This window comes from Miniopterus natalensis, chromosome 7 (genome assembly GCF_054644295.1).
Source record: "Miniopterus natalensis isolate mMinNat1 chromosome 7, mMinNat1.hap1, whole genome shotgun sequence".
In the NCBI taxonomy this organism is placed as follows: domain Eukaryota; kingdom Metazoa; phylum Chordata; class Mammalia; order Chiroptera; family Miniopteridae; genus Miniopterus; species Miniopterus natalensis.
This window is the reverse complement of record NC_142087.1, coordinates 4864619-4878934: the sequence shown is the minus strand read 5'-3', so window position 1 is coordinate 4878934 and position 14316 is coordinate 4864619. Positions and strand designations below refer to the sequence as shown.

At 50.1% G+C, this 14316-nt stretch overlaps 1 protein-coding gene across 1 annotated transcript; it reads left to right on the top strand.

The window, feature by feature from the left end:
* Positions 1–556: 556 nt before the first annotated feature.
* Positions 557–6893, top strand: CD40 (CD40 molecule). Its single transcript, XM_087818529.1, has 7 exons — positions 557–1091; positions 1373–1519; positions 1851–1944; positions 4519–4580; positions 5975–6061; positions 6181–6209; positions 6729–6893. The coding sequence occupies exons 1-7, from the start codon at positions 953–955 to the stop codon at positions 6891–6893; spliced, it is 723 nt and encodes a 240-aa protein (XP_087674655.1). The 5' UTR covers positions 557–952.
* Positions 6894–14316: the final 7423 nt, after the last annotated feature.

The window sequence follows — 14316 nt, the reverse complement described above, 5'->3', positions numbered from 1 at the left end:
CCTGGGCAAGTGACTCAGCCTCTCGGGGCCTTAGTCTCACTATTTGTAAAGTGAAAGAGTTAGACTTTGTCTTCCCAGCTTCACAATTTTCTGGCATTTCATGAGGGAGGGGTTGGAGGGGAAAAACAGGAGGCTTGGAGAGGGAAAGGGGTGGGGAGCAGCAGAATAGGAGGAATCTGCCAAGTGCTAAATATAGCCCCAGGACTAGGACCAGCCAAAGTCAGCAGCCGCAGGACTCTAGGGGAGGCACTGGGGTCCTCGTGTGCTTTTGAATCATTGGGAAGAGGAAGGACTCAGGAGTCCAGTCAAAAGGAAGATCGGTTTAGTTCAGACATTATTGTGAGGTTCAAGCACAATTGCTTTGTAAAAGACCAGAATGATTCTCTGGGTGCTTCTATCACATCGGTTGGCAGTTAAGTTAAAAATAAACACACCAACTACTAGGCAGGCTCCACTTTTCTGCTTTGGACTTCCACTTCAGTTCTAACCCCTGTTCTGGCTGATTTTCACCTTCCTGCCAAGGAGGCTACAGCAGAGATTTCCAGATCCCTTCAAATTGCCCAATTCTGTTTTTAGGTCCACCTAGAACCATGCGGTGAACGCCAATACCTAAAAAGTCAATGCTGTGATATGTGCCCGCCAGGTGAGATGCCCGCCCTCTAGCCCCACAGTGGGACGCCTCTTGGTTCGCTGGCAGATGCAGGCCTCATGTGTCATCTGTAAACTTGAGTCTTAATGGGATTTCCCATCCCTGCCCTGCTGTCAGAATGTTCTGGGTTCCCTCTCCACCTACCCAGGACCAGGTTCCTGTATCTTCCATGCCCCTCACCTGACTGTGAAGGCTGGAAGGGTTTGAGACTGCCATCTTTGAATTCTCTGCCCTAAAGTCCAGCCTGATCAGTGTTTGGTGAGTGTCTAACTCACTGAGTTGGTCATAGCTGCTTCATTTCCGATGCTTTTTCCAGGACACAAACTGTTGAATGACTGCACGGCTGTCAGCGGCACAGAATGCCTCCCTTGTAGTGAAGGCGAATTCTTGAAGACTTGGAACAGTGAGAAGCGCTGTCATCAGCACAGATATTGCGACCCCAGTGCGTGGGCTGCTAGGGAAGAGGTGCTTGGGAGCTGGACTGATATTCCAGCTCATTCTTGACAATGCAGTCATTCTGTTTTTTGTTTGTTGTTTTAAATAAATAGGCAGGGTCTGTTTGGATTGGTTGGAGTCTAGGCTGTACTGGCTGTTAAATAATTTGATTGCTGTCCCTACTTGGAAGAGGGTCTAAGGAAAAAAAAGAGCAGGAAGTGTGAGGAGGGGGTGCCCCTGAGAGTATCCAGCAAGGGGTTCCCATCCTTCTCGCCCATCTCCACACAGACCTAGGGCTCCGGGTCCAAAGTAACGGCACTTCACAAACAGACAGGACTTGCACATGTAATGAAGGCCAACACTGTGTCAACGAGGCCTGTGAAACCTGCACCCCGCACAGCTCTTGCCCCCCTGGCTTTGGGGTCAAGGAGATTGGTAAGTGGCCTGTCTGAGATTAAGCTCTAGAGGCAGGAGAGAGGAGCTGAGGGCCAAAGGTGAGGGGCTGGGCAGTGGGCACTCAGCCCCGGGGTGGAGGGAATTGAGACTACAACCTACATCAGTAAGCCTCCTAGAGTGAGCGGGAATGAACCTTTGTCATGCTGGCTCCTGGAGACACCTTCCTAGAGGCTGCAGCAGTTGGGGGAGGCTCTATGCTGGGGGGAGAGTGCTTAAAGCAAGACGATTTCCTGTCCCGCCTGCCCACTGGTTCTCTAGAGAGCCAGACAGGTGGTCCACTGCGATGATTAATGCCCCCTCTCCCTCCCAGCTACAGGGGTTTCTGATACCATCTGTGAACGCTGCCTGGTCGGCTTCTTCTCCAATGTGTCATCTGCTTTTGAAAAGTGTCATCCTTGGACAAGGTATGAGAACTCATCCCTTGTGTTTCCTGCCCCAAGAGGGGCATGAGATCTGCTTCCATTCTGTCCCGCCACCTACCCTTCAGCTATGGCTCCCCATGGCCACACACACTCACGCACCTGTAAAACATCTAGAGTGACCTCATGGACATCCAACCAAATAGGCACTTTCCAGCATTTCCTTGTCTGTCTCTCTTGGTGGTAATAGATGCTCTTGATCTCTCCGCCTCTGTGAAACTCTGTTTTCTTGGGTACATTATGACACCTCTCCTCCTTTCCTTCCATCCTCCCTGCTCCTCCTTCCTCCTTAACCAGTTTCCTAGGCCTCTGTTCTGCTCTACTTTTCAATCACTTTGCCTGCCTCCCTTGGACCATCTCATTCATGTCCATGGCTTCAAGCTACCATCTCTCTCAGGTGGTTCCCAATCAACAACTCTTGTCTAGATTTGTCTTCTGGGTCCAAGACTGTTATATCCAACTGCCGATGGTACATCTCCGTGCAGGTGACGCACAGGCACCAAATAGGTTCACCTTCCTGCTCCCCTCACCCTCTGTGACAGCTACCACCATGCCTCTGGGCACTTGTCCCATGGTCTCCCCTCTCACTTCCAACCCCAAATCAGTCACCAGGTTCTGTGTGTCTTCCTTCTAGATGTTCTGGGACCCCTCATTCTCACTATCTCAGTGTTGCCACTTTAGCCTGGGTCTCATCACCATGGTCTGGATGATGCTGTAGCCTCCTCACTGACCTCCCAGCCTTTAGTCTCCCTCCTTCAACTGGTTCTCCATTCGCTTGCCAAAGTGAGTTTTCTGCAGTTCCTTTTGGTTTACTGCACTCCCTATCTAAAATGTTTCACAGCTCTCAGGGCCTTTAGGACAAAACCCAGACTCTTTTGCGTGGCCTCCAACATTCCAGCTCCATTTCCTGACCTCTTCCCATATCCTGCTTCTTGCAATCCCCTCAACACACTGCTCATTCCTTGCATCAAACTCTTCTGCCTGAAATACCCTTTAACACATGCCCCATTAACTTTTTATATTTAATTGGGGTAAGACAGGCACATGAGACAGAAGGCACAAAAGGGAGTACAGTGATTAGTCTCTCTTTCACCCCTGCCCCTCAGCCACCCAGTGTTCCTGGAGGCATCCCGTGTTCCTTGTATGCCCTTCCACAGACAAACACACAAACACATATGTGCTCATGTGCAAACACACATTGTCCACACAAATTATAGCATCTCATATACACTTTGTTACTTGTTTATTGTCTGGCTTTCTCCAGTAGATTGCAAACTCCTTAAATGTAGAGACTTGGCTTTTTTTGCCTGTCACTGATTCATCCCTTATGCCTAGAACAGTGCCTAGAACATAGTAGGTGCTCAATATATTTTTACCGATAAATGTTGACTGATGACTGGGGGCACGCTGGGGCAGTAGAATCAGAGCACTGGGTTCCAGCCTTGCTCCAGCTTAGATAGGGCATGGCCCTGTGCAAGTGTGTGAAACCTCGTCTCTCTGAGCCAACATGTACAGTGTTTCGTAAGCTTGTAACCACTCTTCTCATGTATGTGCTTTCTTTAAAGTTTCTCTCTCTTTCCCCCACTTTAGATGTTTTTTCCCTTTGTGATGTTCCTCTCTGACCGTTCCTCACCATTCCTCCTGGGACTATGTTGGACCTGGTCTTCTCATATCTAGACTCCTGCAATGGGCTCCTGGCTGGCCACTTTCCCCTCATTTCTCCTCCTGTGAGCTCTCCGGCCAGCTGAGTCTTCCCACTACTTAAGACTCTGATTCGATGCTGATATGACTCACCAACTGAATCTGGTTGAAACCTTCATGGCTGATTATCAGTGACCTGGTTCTAAAGACCCAATTTTCCATGGTTCCCTAATGCCATCTGGCACTTCACCCACCTTATCTCTCTATCGCATTGTCCTGCTTAGCAGGAATGCACCACTACTCTAAATTGTACATTCTTCAGGGCCCACTCACACCTAACTTCCCCAGGGGAGTCTTTCTGGACGTCCCTTAAACCAGGGGTTCTCAACTGAACAATTTTGACAATATCTGGAGACGAGATTGGGAAGGGGGATGCCACTGATATCTAGCGGGTGGAGGCCAGGGATGCTGCTAAACATCCTACAGTGTGCAGGACAGTCCCGTAACAGAGTTACGTGGCCCAAAATGTCAGTGGTGCTGAGGTTGAGAACCCCTGCCTTAAACCAAATGGATCACCTCTCCATTCCTGTCATTGTGGATTTCATCTCCTCTTCTCTAAACAATTCCCAGTTCGCTTTAGCCTACATCACAACGCTTGGCACTCATTAGAGACTCTCCTATTATTACCCCTTCAAGATGTGTAATAATCTTTCCTCTGCACTCATGAGTTTCATAAGAACAGAGTTTGCATCATAACCAGCACAGGGGGGTGCATACAATACATGCTCAGTGAACTGGACTTATTGGTCATTGATGGTCTTCCTCTGGGGTTGGAAATCTTATGGTTGGGGAAACTTAATGTCTCATTTTCTCTTTTTCTCCCTGTGTGTATGCGTGTGCACACGTGTGTGCACATAGCTGTGAGACCAAAGGTCTGGTGGAGGTGCGGGCAGGGACTAACAAGACTGATGCTGAATGTGGTGAGTCCTGGAGAATGGGTCCTGGCAGCAGGCTAGGAAGGTAGGGAACTAAAGGCAGAAGCTAAGGCACACAGAAACAATGGATGGGAGGTGCAGTGAGAGGAGGAGGCAGTTTGGACTTGTGGCGTCTCAGCTCTGCCACTTATCTGTGCGGTCCAGGAAAGTCATCTCACCTCCTGAGCTTTAGTTTCTTCATCTGTAAAATGGGATAACAGCACTTCCCTTAGTGGGTTGGTGTAAGTGCCCAGCATAGGATCTTGCACTTTGGAAGTGCTCCATCAAAGCTCTTCTGCCACCCTGAACTTCAAGCACCAGCATGGTGTAACATGGTTTCCTCTCAGGGCCTCAGTTTTGATTTTAGAATGGGTAGGTTGGCCTACAGCACATATCACAGGCTCAAATAATTACAGGGACTAGGCTGGTTATGTTAATGAGTGAAAAAGGTGAGAGGTAAGAAAATTGTACTCTGTTTGCTTTTCCTTAACATTCATTTTCCTTTTGGCAGGGCTAGGACTGGAGTGAGGTGAGAGAGGCACTTGCCTTGGGCATAATATTTAAAGAGGTGCCAGAAAAATGCATAAATCAAGATAAAATTTTGATGCAATATTTAAAAAGAATTGAAGTCAATGCAAAAAAATCTGTAATGAACAAACTATAAAATTTTAACTAAAGCCATGGTCCAACCTTGCACTTCCAGGACCCTGCCCGATTTGCCTCTGCCTAATCCTGGCCCTGGTTTCAATAAAACTTTATTTAAAAAACAGGCAGGCATCCTGTGGGCCATAATTTGATGATTTGGTTTTTCAAAATATAACATTAAAATATTTTCTATCTTGATTACTGAGTTTTTTAGTGTCCCCTTAAATTTTGTCCAGAGTTGTGTGCCTTACCCTAGTCCCTGCTCTGCCTCTTGTTTTTTCTTTCATTTTCCCATTTGGAATGGAGACTTAGATACAAGAAATACTTTAATTTCCCCTCCATTCTTCTATAACAAAGGCAGTGCAGACATAAATGATGCAGGTCCTCAGCATTGGGCAGAGAATACAGAGGTGTGGGGAGTGTGGTGAGCAGTGGAGACAGCCACCAGCACTCAGTTCTGCCTGATGAGTGCCAGGTGGGGCTGCTGGCCCAATGGGGCTAGATCTTCCAAATTTCTAAGAGAAGCCAGATATCTAGATTTTAAATATGCAATCTCCCCAAGTTAAAATGTTTAAAATAATTTAAAAATGTGCTGGTCATATGAAAGACATCCGCTGGCCCCATTTTACCAGAGCTACCTGTTTGAAACCTTCAATGTAGGTGAGCTCAGACATGGAAGGATTTTAGAGCCAAGTAAGGCATAGCAGCTTTGGGCATGGGGGTGGGAGCCATCGCTGAAGTCTCCATTTCTCCAGGTTTCCGGCCTCGGATGAGAGCCCTGGTGGTGATCCCCGTTGTTGCAGTAGTCCTGTTTATTGTCCTATTCGTGTCTGCCTGTATCAGTGAGTCCCCAGGTCGGGAGGTGATGAGGGAGGCAGGGAGGAAGGAGCAGGTAAAGTAGAACTGGCTGTTTCCTGATGTGGCCTCACTAACTCTCCATTCCTTTAATTTTGCTCTCTAGGAAAGGTGACTAAGGAGGGGCACAATAAGGTAAGTCATCCCTGGGAACTGGCTCTGAGTTTTGGCAAATTGGAAAGAAGATTGACTCATTGTTGCCTATATGCCAGTAAAGCTGATTCAGGGCCTGTCCCTGTGGCTAGTGGGGTGACAGCAGAACTGGCTATTCTTCCCCCCAACTCTGTGCCCCAGAGTTCCTCCCAGCCACTCCCTCAGCACCAACCTTTGTCATCCTCAGAGCTCACCTCCCCCCAGAGCTGCCCAGGCACCATTGTCAAAGTCAATGTTATCATTTGCTGTTCTTTCCCAGCATTCAGTGTGTAGGGAACCACTTTGGGGCCTTGGTGCAGGGACCATGGCCAGACTGGAGGGGCAGCTCCTTGAACCCACTGGAAGCTTCTTGACACCCTCAGTGTGGCCAGCAGGGGGCAGGAGACACCCATGGAATTGGCCCTGATTTGGGAAAAGGGAGGGGGCTTGGGGAGCATCCCCTTTGAGGGAAGGGCTCCTCAGAGGTGTTGCTGGGGATAACCTCACTCCTTGGCTCACCAGGCCTTCCACCCTAAGGGCAAAAGGCAAGATCCTGTGGAGATAGACTTGGAGGATTTTCCTGGTCCCTGCTCTACGGCTCCGGTGCAGGAGACCTTACATTGGTGCCAGCCGGTCACACAGGAGGATGGCAAAGAGAGCCGCATCTCAGTGCAGGAGAGACAGTGAGGCTGTGTGTGCCTGGAGCGGGGAGGTATGGACAAATGCGCACGTGGCCGCGAAGCCTGGAGCTGCAGCTGCTACGTTGTGAGGACAAGGGGCTGGTGCTAGGCACAGTCCCCCTCTGCCTGCAACCCTGCGGCTCAGGAACAGTTCACCCAGGGAACCTCCACTCCAGCCTGGAGCCCATTCAGTCTCCCAACTTGCTTTTAAAGATGGAAGCAAAACTTTTTTTGGGGCCATATAGCAATATCATCAAACCCTCCGACCCAGCAGTTCAGTGCCCATGGTGGTTTCTATGAACACAGGGGGGCGTCTACATGAATATCATGCAGTGTTGTTTGTGACAGTAAATGACTGGAAGCCACTTAACTGTCCATCGACAGGGACTGGCTAAATAAAATTGTAATATATTTATGCAACAGGATCTCAAAAACTCTGTCCTGGGAAAAAAGCAGGTTGCAGAATGATGGGCACAGAATTTTTTTTTTAAAGCACATACCCCCCAACAATCCGATCTATCACCTGTGGGTAAGCGTGTAAACATAATAAACACTGTATGTGTAGGTGTAGCAAGGGTTCTGGAAGGATACGCAGGAAATGCGCAGCTCGCGGAGTTGTGATGTCTGGGTTGGGGAGGAAGGCTCTGGGGAGGGTTGGTAAAAGAAGATTTGACTTTCCCATAAGGCTTCATTTTTTTCCCCAAAAGGAGAGTGAATTCACACACTGCTTATGTAATTAAAAAGTCATCAAACATGTGAAAAGAAAAACGGGGGTGGACATGCTGGGTGACATGAGCTGCTTAATTTGCTGTCAGGCTCACAGAATTAGGGCACTTTCAGGGGATAAATAAGAATGTCCCCAGGCTGCTACCCCTCCATGTGTGCTCACATTTGGCACCATGTTTGCAAAGGGTTGTCTCCATTTCATTCATGTTTACAAAACAGCTTTGGGGCCAAGTGGAACCCACATCCGTCCCTCTTTAACGGAGGTGGAAACAAAAGTCCAGAGATGGTAAGTGACTTGCCTATGGTTGCACAGCATTTCGTAGTGGTGCTGCTCAGAGCACCCCACTCCTGGTCCTGGGCTGCTTCTCCCAGACCTTCCTGATCTCTGGATCCCAAATCTGTAGCTCCTTCCCTGGGATGTCTTGGGCCTCCCACCTCTTTCTGACCTCCCAACTGCAACAGGAGCTGCTGCTTCTCTGTCAGATGGCACCCCCTTCCCCCAGCAGTATCTTAGGATAAAAATAACCATTCTGTTCTCTTTTCTTGCTGTGCCAACTGAGGGGGAGCCTAGCCAGGAGGAGCAGCAGATGGAGTAGGAGCAGAGGGGAAGGGAGGGGAGGGGAGGAAGGCTGTAGGACAAGGAGGAGAAGTCATGCGAAGCCCTGGCACGAAGATTAAGATTCATGGTGCAGATGAGGCCAGGCTGGTTTAACCTGGGGATCTCCACCCCTGTCCCCCCAAGAAGCTGCTTTGGGCTTCCCCAATGTGTCCTGTTGCCTGGAGGGTGGGAGTGGAGAGGGATTGTCCCTGGTGAAGGCTGTGGGGGCCGATGAGAATCAAGAGGGGCACCTGGCTTGGCAGTCTTCCCAGAGGAGCTTCAAGGACCATTTGGATGCACCAGGTGGAGAGTTTTGGTTTAGAAAGCGGAGCAAAGTGGTGGTGGGGTGGGGTGGGGGAAGGGGAGCTGGGGGACCTCACCCTCATCCCCTACCTAGAGTCCAAATGCTATTGTTACTTCTGTGCTTGGCAGTATGGTGGGAAGAGGCAAAAGACCCACCACCTCTGCCACCTATCATCTGTGGTCCCTTTTCATCTTTTAGCACCTCAGTTTCCTCATCTGGCAAATGGAGACAGCACCCGTAGCAGCTGCTATTGGTGCCTCCTTTGTCTTCTCCTGGGTCAGAGGTTCTCAGTCTTGAGCATGTAGCAGGACCACCAAAAAAGATTGCTGGGCCCCTCTGCCAGGATTTCTGATTGAATGGGTCTGGATGGGATAGAGCTCAATAGTTTACATTTATAACCAGTTTCTGGGGTGATGCTGCTGCTGGCCCAGGGACCACACTTTGAGAACTTGCTCCTGGCATTCAGATTTCTGGATAAGCAGTTGGTTTTCTATTGCTAGCACTGGGGATCACTTGCCTCGGGGATTTCCCTGGACTTGAAAACACGCTTGAATAAACGACCTGCGTTCCTTCCTTCTCACAGATTCCGCTTCGGGGAGAAGTTCCCCCTAAGAGCCAGCAGAGCACATGCATAAGAAAGTACCTTTCATACAGTGGTCCCCCTTATCCGCGGTTTCTCTTTCCGTGGTTTCAGTTACTCGTGGTCACCTGCGGTCCAAAAATTTTAAATGGAAAATTCCAGAGATGAACAATTCATGTTTTAAATCGCATGCTGTTCTGAGTATCACGATGAAATCTTGTGCTGTCTGCTTTATCTTGCCTGGGCTGTGAACCACCCCTTTTCCCTTCATATTCACGCTGTATGTGCTCCCCATCCGTTAGTCACTTAGTAGCTGTCTCCATTATCAGATCGGTTATCAGAGAGAGAGAGAGAGAGCACATTCACAGAACTTTTATTATAGTAGATTGTTATAACTGCTCTATTTTATTATTAGTTATTGTTGTTACTCTTACTGTGCCTAATTTATAAATTAAACTTTATCATAGTTGTGTATATGCCTATATATAAGAAAAACACATAGTAGATGTAGGGTTCAGTACTACCTGTGGCTTCGGGTATCCACTGAGGGTCTTGGAGTGTATCCCCCCGTGGATAAGGGGGTCTGCTGTATATCTTAGGGTCCCTGACAAAGGGGTGGGGTAGCTTCATGGCAGCTAGAGCAAGTTGTGTGTTTTAGGTGGAGCTCAGCCAAGGTTCTGTGACCTTGGGAAAGTTGCTCTCTGGGTCTGGGCTCCAGAGATGTGTAATGAAGGGCTGGGGCCCTAGGAGTTCTAAGGGTCTTGTCAATTCAACAGATAAGGGATCAACTCACTACCCCGTCCTCTCCTGCCTGAGTGGAGGGATAGGTGTGAGGCACATGTCATCCAGAGGGTGGCGCCAAGGTAACGTCTGAAGGCCCTGGTGGCTGGCTTTTGCGGACTTGCAGACGACACCCTGCCCTTTGGAGACGAGGCCTTTCCTCCCTCAGCCCATCGGTCTGAGCCTGCTGCAACCTCTACTCCGCAACTTCATCCGCCCCCAGGCCAGGTCTGCCTCTCCGCTGCTTCCTTTATTTAGCAGCATCGACCGCATTGCTATTGTGGCCTCATTGTGAGCTAGGGTTGTGCATAGTCACACAGTAAGAGCGCACACAGACAGAGTGCCCATGTTATGCTGGGCACAGCACTCAGAACTTTCTTTGCATTGTCTTAATCCGTAGGACAACCCTACACAAGGCATAGTCTCTTATATCACCCATTTCAGAGATGGGGTTTAGAGGTCAAATGACTTGCTAAGGCCTGAGGAATGAGAGCTGGGATTTGGACCTAACTTGGTTGACCTAAAAGCCTGTGGTTTTTACCCATTTAGCAAGTAGAGAAACAGGTACATGTTTCCATGCCTTAAAAGACAGTGTGGTTACCCAGGACAGAGAGAAAGGCCAGAGCAGGAGCAGCTAACCATTAGGGCAGGGTTGCAAACTCATGCACACAGGGCTGGAGAGTGAGGCAGGCCAGGTCAGGACGGCAGAGACTATATGTGGCAAAACGGACAGGCTCTGCTCATCTTTGGGGGGACAGCATCTATTAGTTCCCTCCAAGGGTTGCCCTATAGGAATGAGCATATATATTGCTGGGAATCCAGATTTCCATGTGAAATCACCCAATATTTAAATGCCACCAATTCAAAAAATTAAAATCCCAGTGAGAGCCCAAGAAAGCATGTCACAGAGGCTTGGAATTAAAAGAGACTGGGAGCCTGGCTGGTGTTGCTCAGTGGTTGAGTGTCTACCTATGACCAGGTCATGGTTTGATTCCCCGTCAGGGCACATGCCTGAGTTGCAGGTTCGATCCCCAGTAAAGGGTGTGCAGGAGGCAGCTGATCAGTGATTCTCTCTTATCATTGATGTTTCTCTCTCTCTCTTCTACTCTCTGAAATCAATAAAAACATTTCAAAAAAGAGAGGCCGGGAATGTCATTGTGTCCAACCCTTTTATTTTATATATGGGGAAACTGAGGTCCTGGGAGGGTCCAGAGCCCAGATAGGCAATGTGGCGTAGACAGGCTGTCTCCTTCCTCTGCACCCCAGCCAGGAGGCTGGAGAGAGCCCCTGGGGGTTTAGGTTCCACCTGTGCATGCCTGGTTAATGGGGTTAAGGCATTGAAGCCCTAGGACTGAGAGGATTGCCTTGGGACTGAGGCTGAGCTGGGGGTAGAAGTCCTCTTCATTCTAGACAGCCCCTCCCCTGCCTGGGCTCCCCAGGCAGGCACACACATACCCTCCCTTTAAGCCTTCAGGGCCCTGCAGCTGATTCCTTGGGCAGCAGAAGTTATTAAAGACTCTTCCCAGAAGGGTTTCTCTCCCCCAGAGTGATTCTGGCACAGAAAATTACAAACCCACCTGCGGGGGTGGGGAGATAGAATTTTAATTTATAAAAAAAGAAAACAAAATCCATACTGTGGTCCTGCAGTCTGGGGGAAGGAGAAAGCTCATGAGGGGGCTCCCCTGGGACATGCAGCACTGTTACTGAGGGGGCTGGCTCTGGGAGGGGCTCAGCAAGGTGAGTGGGCAGCTGTGGCCCAGACAGATGGGGCCAGCGGGTGGGGAACCGGGGCGCATCACTCCTCTGCTTTGACCCCCTCCCCCTCTCCCTGGGGCTTGGCCTCTCTCGCTGCCTACTGGCACGTCCAGCCGGGCCTTGGTGCCCAGGTAGCTCCTTGCCTCTTCCTCCCTCCAGGACCCTGCCCTGCTTTCTGCGTTGCTCCCTGACCAACTAACTACCTCTTTCTCTTCTCCCAGAGATTCATCCCACCCTGGTTCTCTTTCGACCAAGTGTTATTGCTTTGGCTAATTATGAAGGCGACACCTGGCATTGCACACCCCATCCAAGCGATAAACAAGGAAACAAGACCACCTATAACCCTCTCACCACACTTGTCAACCACAAGTTACTGGTCCTTCCAGACTTGGTTTCTGTGCCAAAAATATTTTTAAACTTGGGCTATTATTACATACACTGTTTTGTAAGCAGCCTTCTTGGCTTAGCAGTACACGGCAGAACTCTCTCCGTGCCAATAAATATAGATCGACAACATGCTTTTTAATTGCTGCATAGGAGTCCATAGTACGGCTGGAGCCTGATTCATGTCAGGGCTCCATATCGATGGACTTGTAGGTGGGTGGCTTCTCTCCTTCCCAGCCTCTGATCTTCCTCTTTCTCTCCACCCCTCCTCTTGCATCTCCCATTTTCTCTCCACTTCTTTCACCTTCCCTTCCTCTCCTGCCTTCATCCCTAGTGTCCCACCCTCAGTTTTTCCTCTCCTGCCTAACCCATTCCCTCCAAGCCCTCGGGCCCCTGTGGAGGAGTGGGGGGGCTTTCGGTGTTTAACACCCACTCCCCTGTGTCAGACGTGTGCCATTTCGTTAGTGCTCCTGTCCCCCCAAGTGAGGCAGGCAGGAGCCACAGTGGCAGTGAGAGGCCTAATTGAATGTAACTAATTATTCACTCCCTTAAATGGGCCTGGGAGGGACAGAATTACTCACTCTGAACTGGGGAGACAGGGAACTGGCCGGCTGGCAAACAAATCCTGGGGCCTGTGGAGCCAGCTCTCCTTGGAATACTAATTAGGCAGGAGTGACAACTGGATAAAATCAGGAACAGAGTTGCCAATCCATCCTCCTCTGATCCTGGAAACCCAGTTGGGAGGAGAAATGAATCCTTGTGTGAATCTAATTGGAGGCCTGATCCCACCCTGGACCCCAGGGAAGTGTTCACGGGGGTGGGGGAACTGGGGAAATGAAATGTGAGGCCTGCAGCTGCAGGAAGGCAGGGGGCTAATGTTTAATGTGGAGAGAAGCGGGAGGGCACAGAGGCCCTGGAGGGAATGAGCTAGGGTGGGGTGGATGACAAGAAACCTCAGTCCCATCTAGAGCCCAGGGGGCCCTGCTGGCTCCCAGGAGGGCACCCTCCATCTGGAGCACTATCAGGGCCAGACCCTGTGCTAAGGACCAATGCCCGCTGCCCTCACCACAGCCCTCGCGGGTTGGCATGCTCCTTGTGGGAGGTGAGGAAGACAAAGCTTGGAGAGGGGAAGTGACTCAGCCGGGATCAGCCAGCCAGGCTGGGGCTCAGTCCCGTCTAGCTACAAGGCTTGAGTTCCCATCCCCGAGAATGACCTAGGTCCCACCCCTGACCAATTAAATAAGAGACCTGTGGGGTGAGGGTGTGACGTAGCAGGTCAGGCATCAGTATTTTTTTGTTTTTTTAGAGCTTCCCCAGTGAATCTAACATTCAACCAGGACCGGAAATCACTGTTTTAGACCTTAGTTCCCTGTTTGAGTCTCTGCTTCTACTTTATATCGTTTGTGACACCCTTTTCTCCACTCACTTCTGTCCTCTCAGCCATCCCATCCCAAATGACCTCCAAGCTCTCACCTTGCCTGTGACCTGGGTTCCTGGCATCCAGGGGTGTGAAGGTTGGAGGCAGATGGAACTGTGTGGAACAGGATGAGGGAGGTGACTTGGGTGTTGGAGGAAGGCTGGGAGGAGAGTCAGGGAAGAAGACCTGAATGTAGCCCCAGGGGGCTCTGGGCTCCACATTTTTAGGCATTTCCTGGAGGTCAGAGGTGAGAGGTCAGTTAGGGATTGCGCAGAAATGGAAAGAGGGGTGAATCAGGCTATGGAGAGATGCAGAGTGAAGAGGGGTGTGCCCATGCGCGTGTGTGCGCCTAGGAGCATGGTAATTATGACCCCGCCTACCATTTATGTGCCAGGTGTGTCTCACACATTGGCTCATTTGATCCTGACAGCAACCCTTTAAGGGAATATTAGTTATCCTTGCAGCTAAACAAGATGAGTCTCAGAAGGGTTGAGTAAGTGGCCCAAGGAAACACAGGACAGCCTGTATCCAATTTCTAGCTCTCCTGGATTCCAAGTCCCACGCTCCTATCTCTTAGCTGCTTTGATTCTGCCATTGCGTGTGTGATTTCCTCTCTAGCAGGTGTTAGTGTGGGCGTGCTACTATTCTGCACGTGTATGTGTGCGCGCTTGTTAGATGTGTGTATGTGCGGGTGTGTGTGCTCTCCCTCCTGAAAGGAGTTGGCTGTGGACAAGCCTCCCTCTCCTGCTCAGCATAGTGCCTCCTGATGACCAGTGACAGGAGGGAGGAAGGGACATCTGCACCTGTTTCTTGTCCCCTTATCCCACATTCAGCTCCAGTGCCCACCCCCGTGGTAGGGGAAGACAGGTCATCCTGCCAGCCATGT

What these genes read in the sequence shown, in the direction of transcription:
- CD40 (XM_087818529.1), top strand. Translation starts at nt 953, where the DNA reads ATGCTTTTTCCAGGACACAAACTGTTGAATGACTGCACGGCTGTCAGC. An exon ending in GCACAGATATTGCGACCCCA is followed by an intron (nt 1,092 to 1,372) that starts GTGCGTGGGCTG and finishes ATCTCCACACAG; the next exon opens with ACCTAGGGCTCCGGGTCCAA. An exon ending in CTTTGGGGTCAAGGAGATTG is followed by an intron (nt 1,520 to 1,850) that starts GTAAGTGGCCTG and finishes TCTCCCTCCCAG; the next exon opens with CTACAGGGGTTTCTGATACC.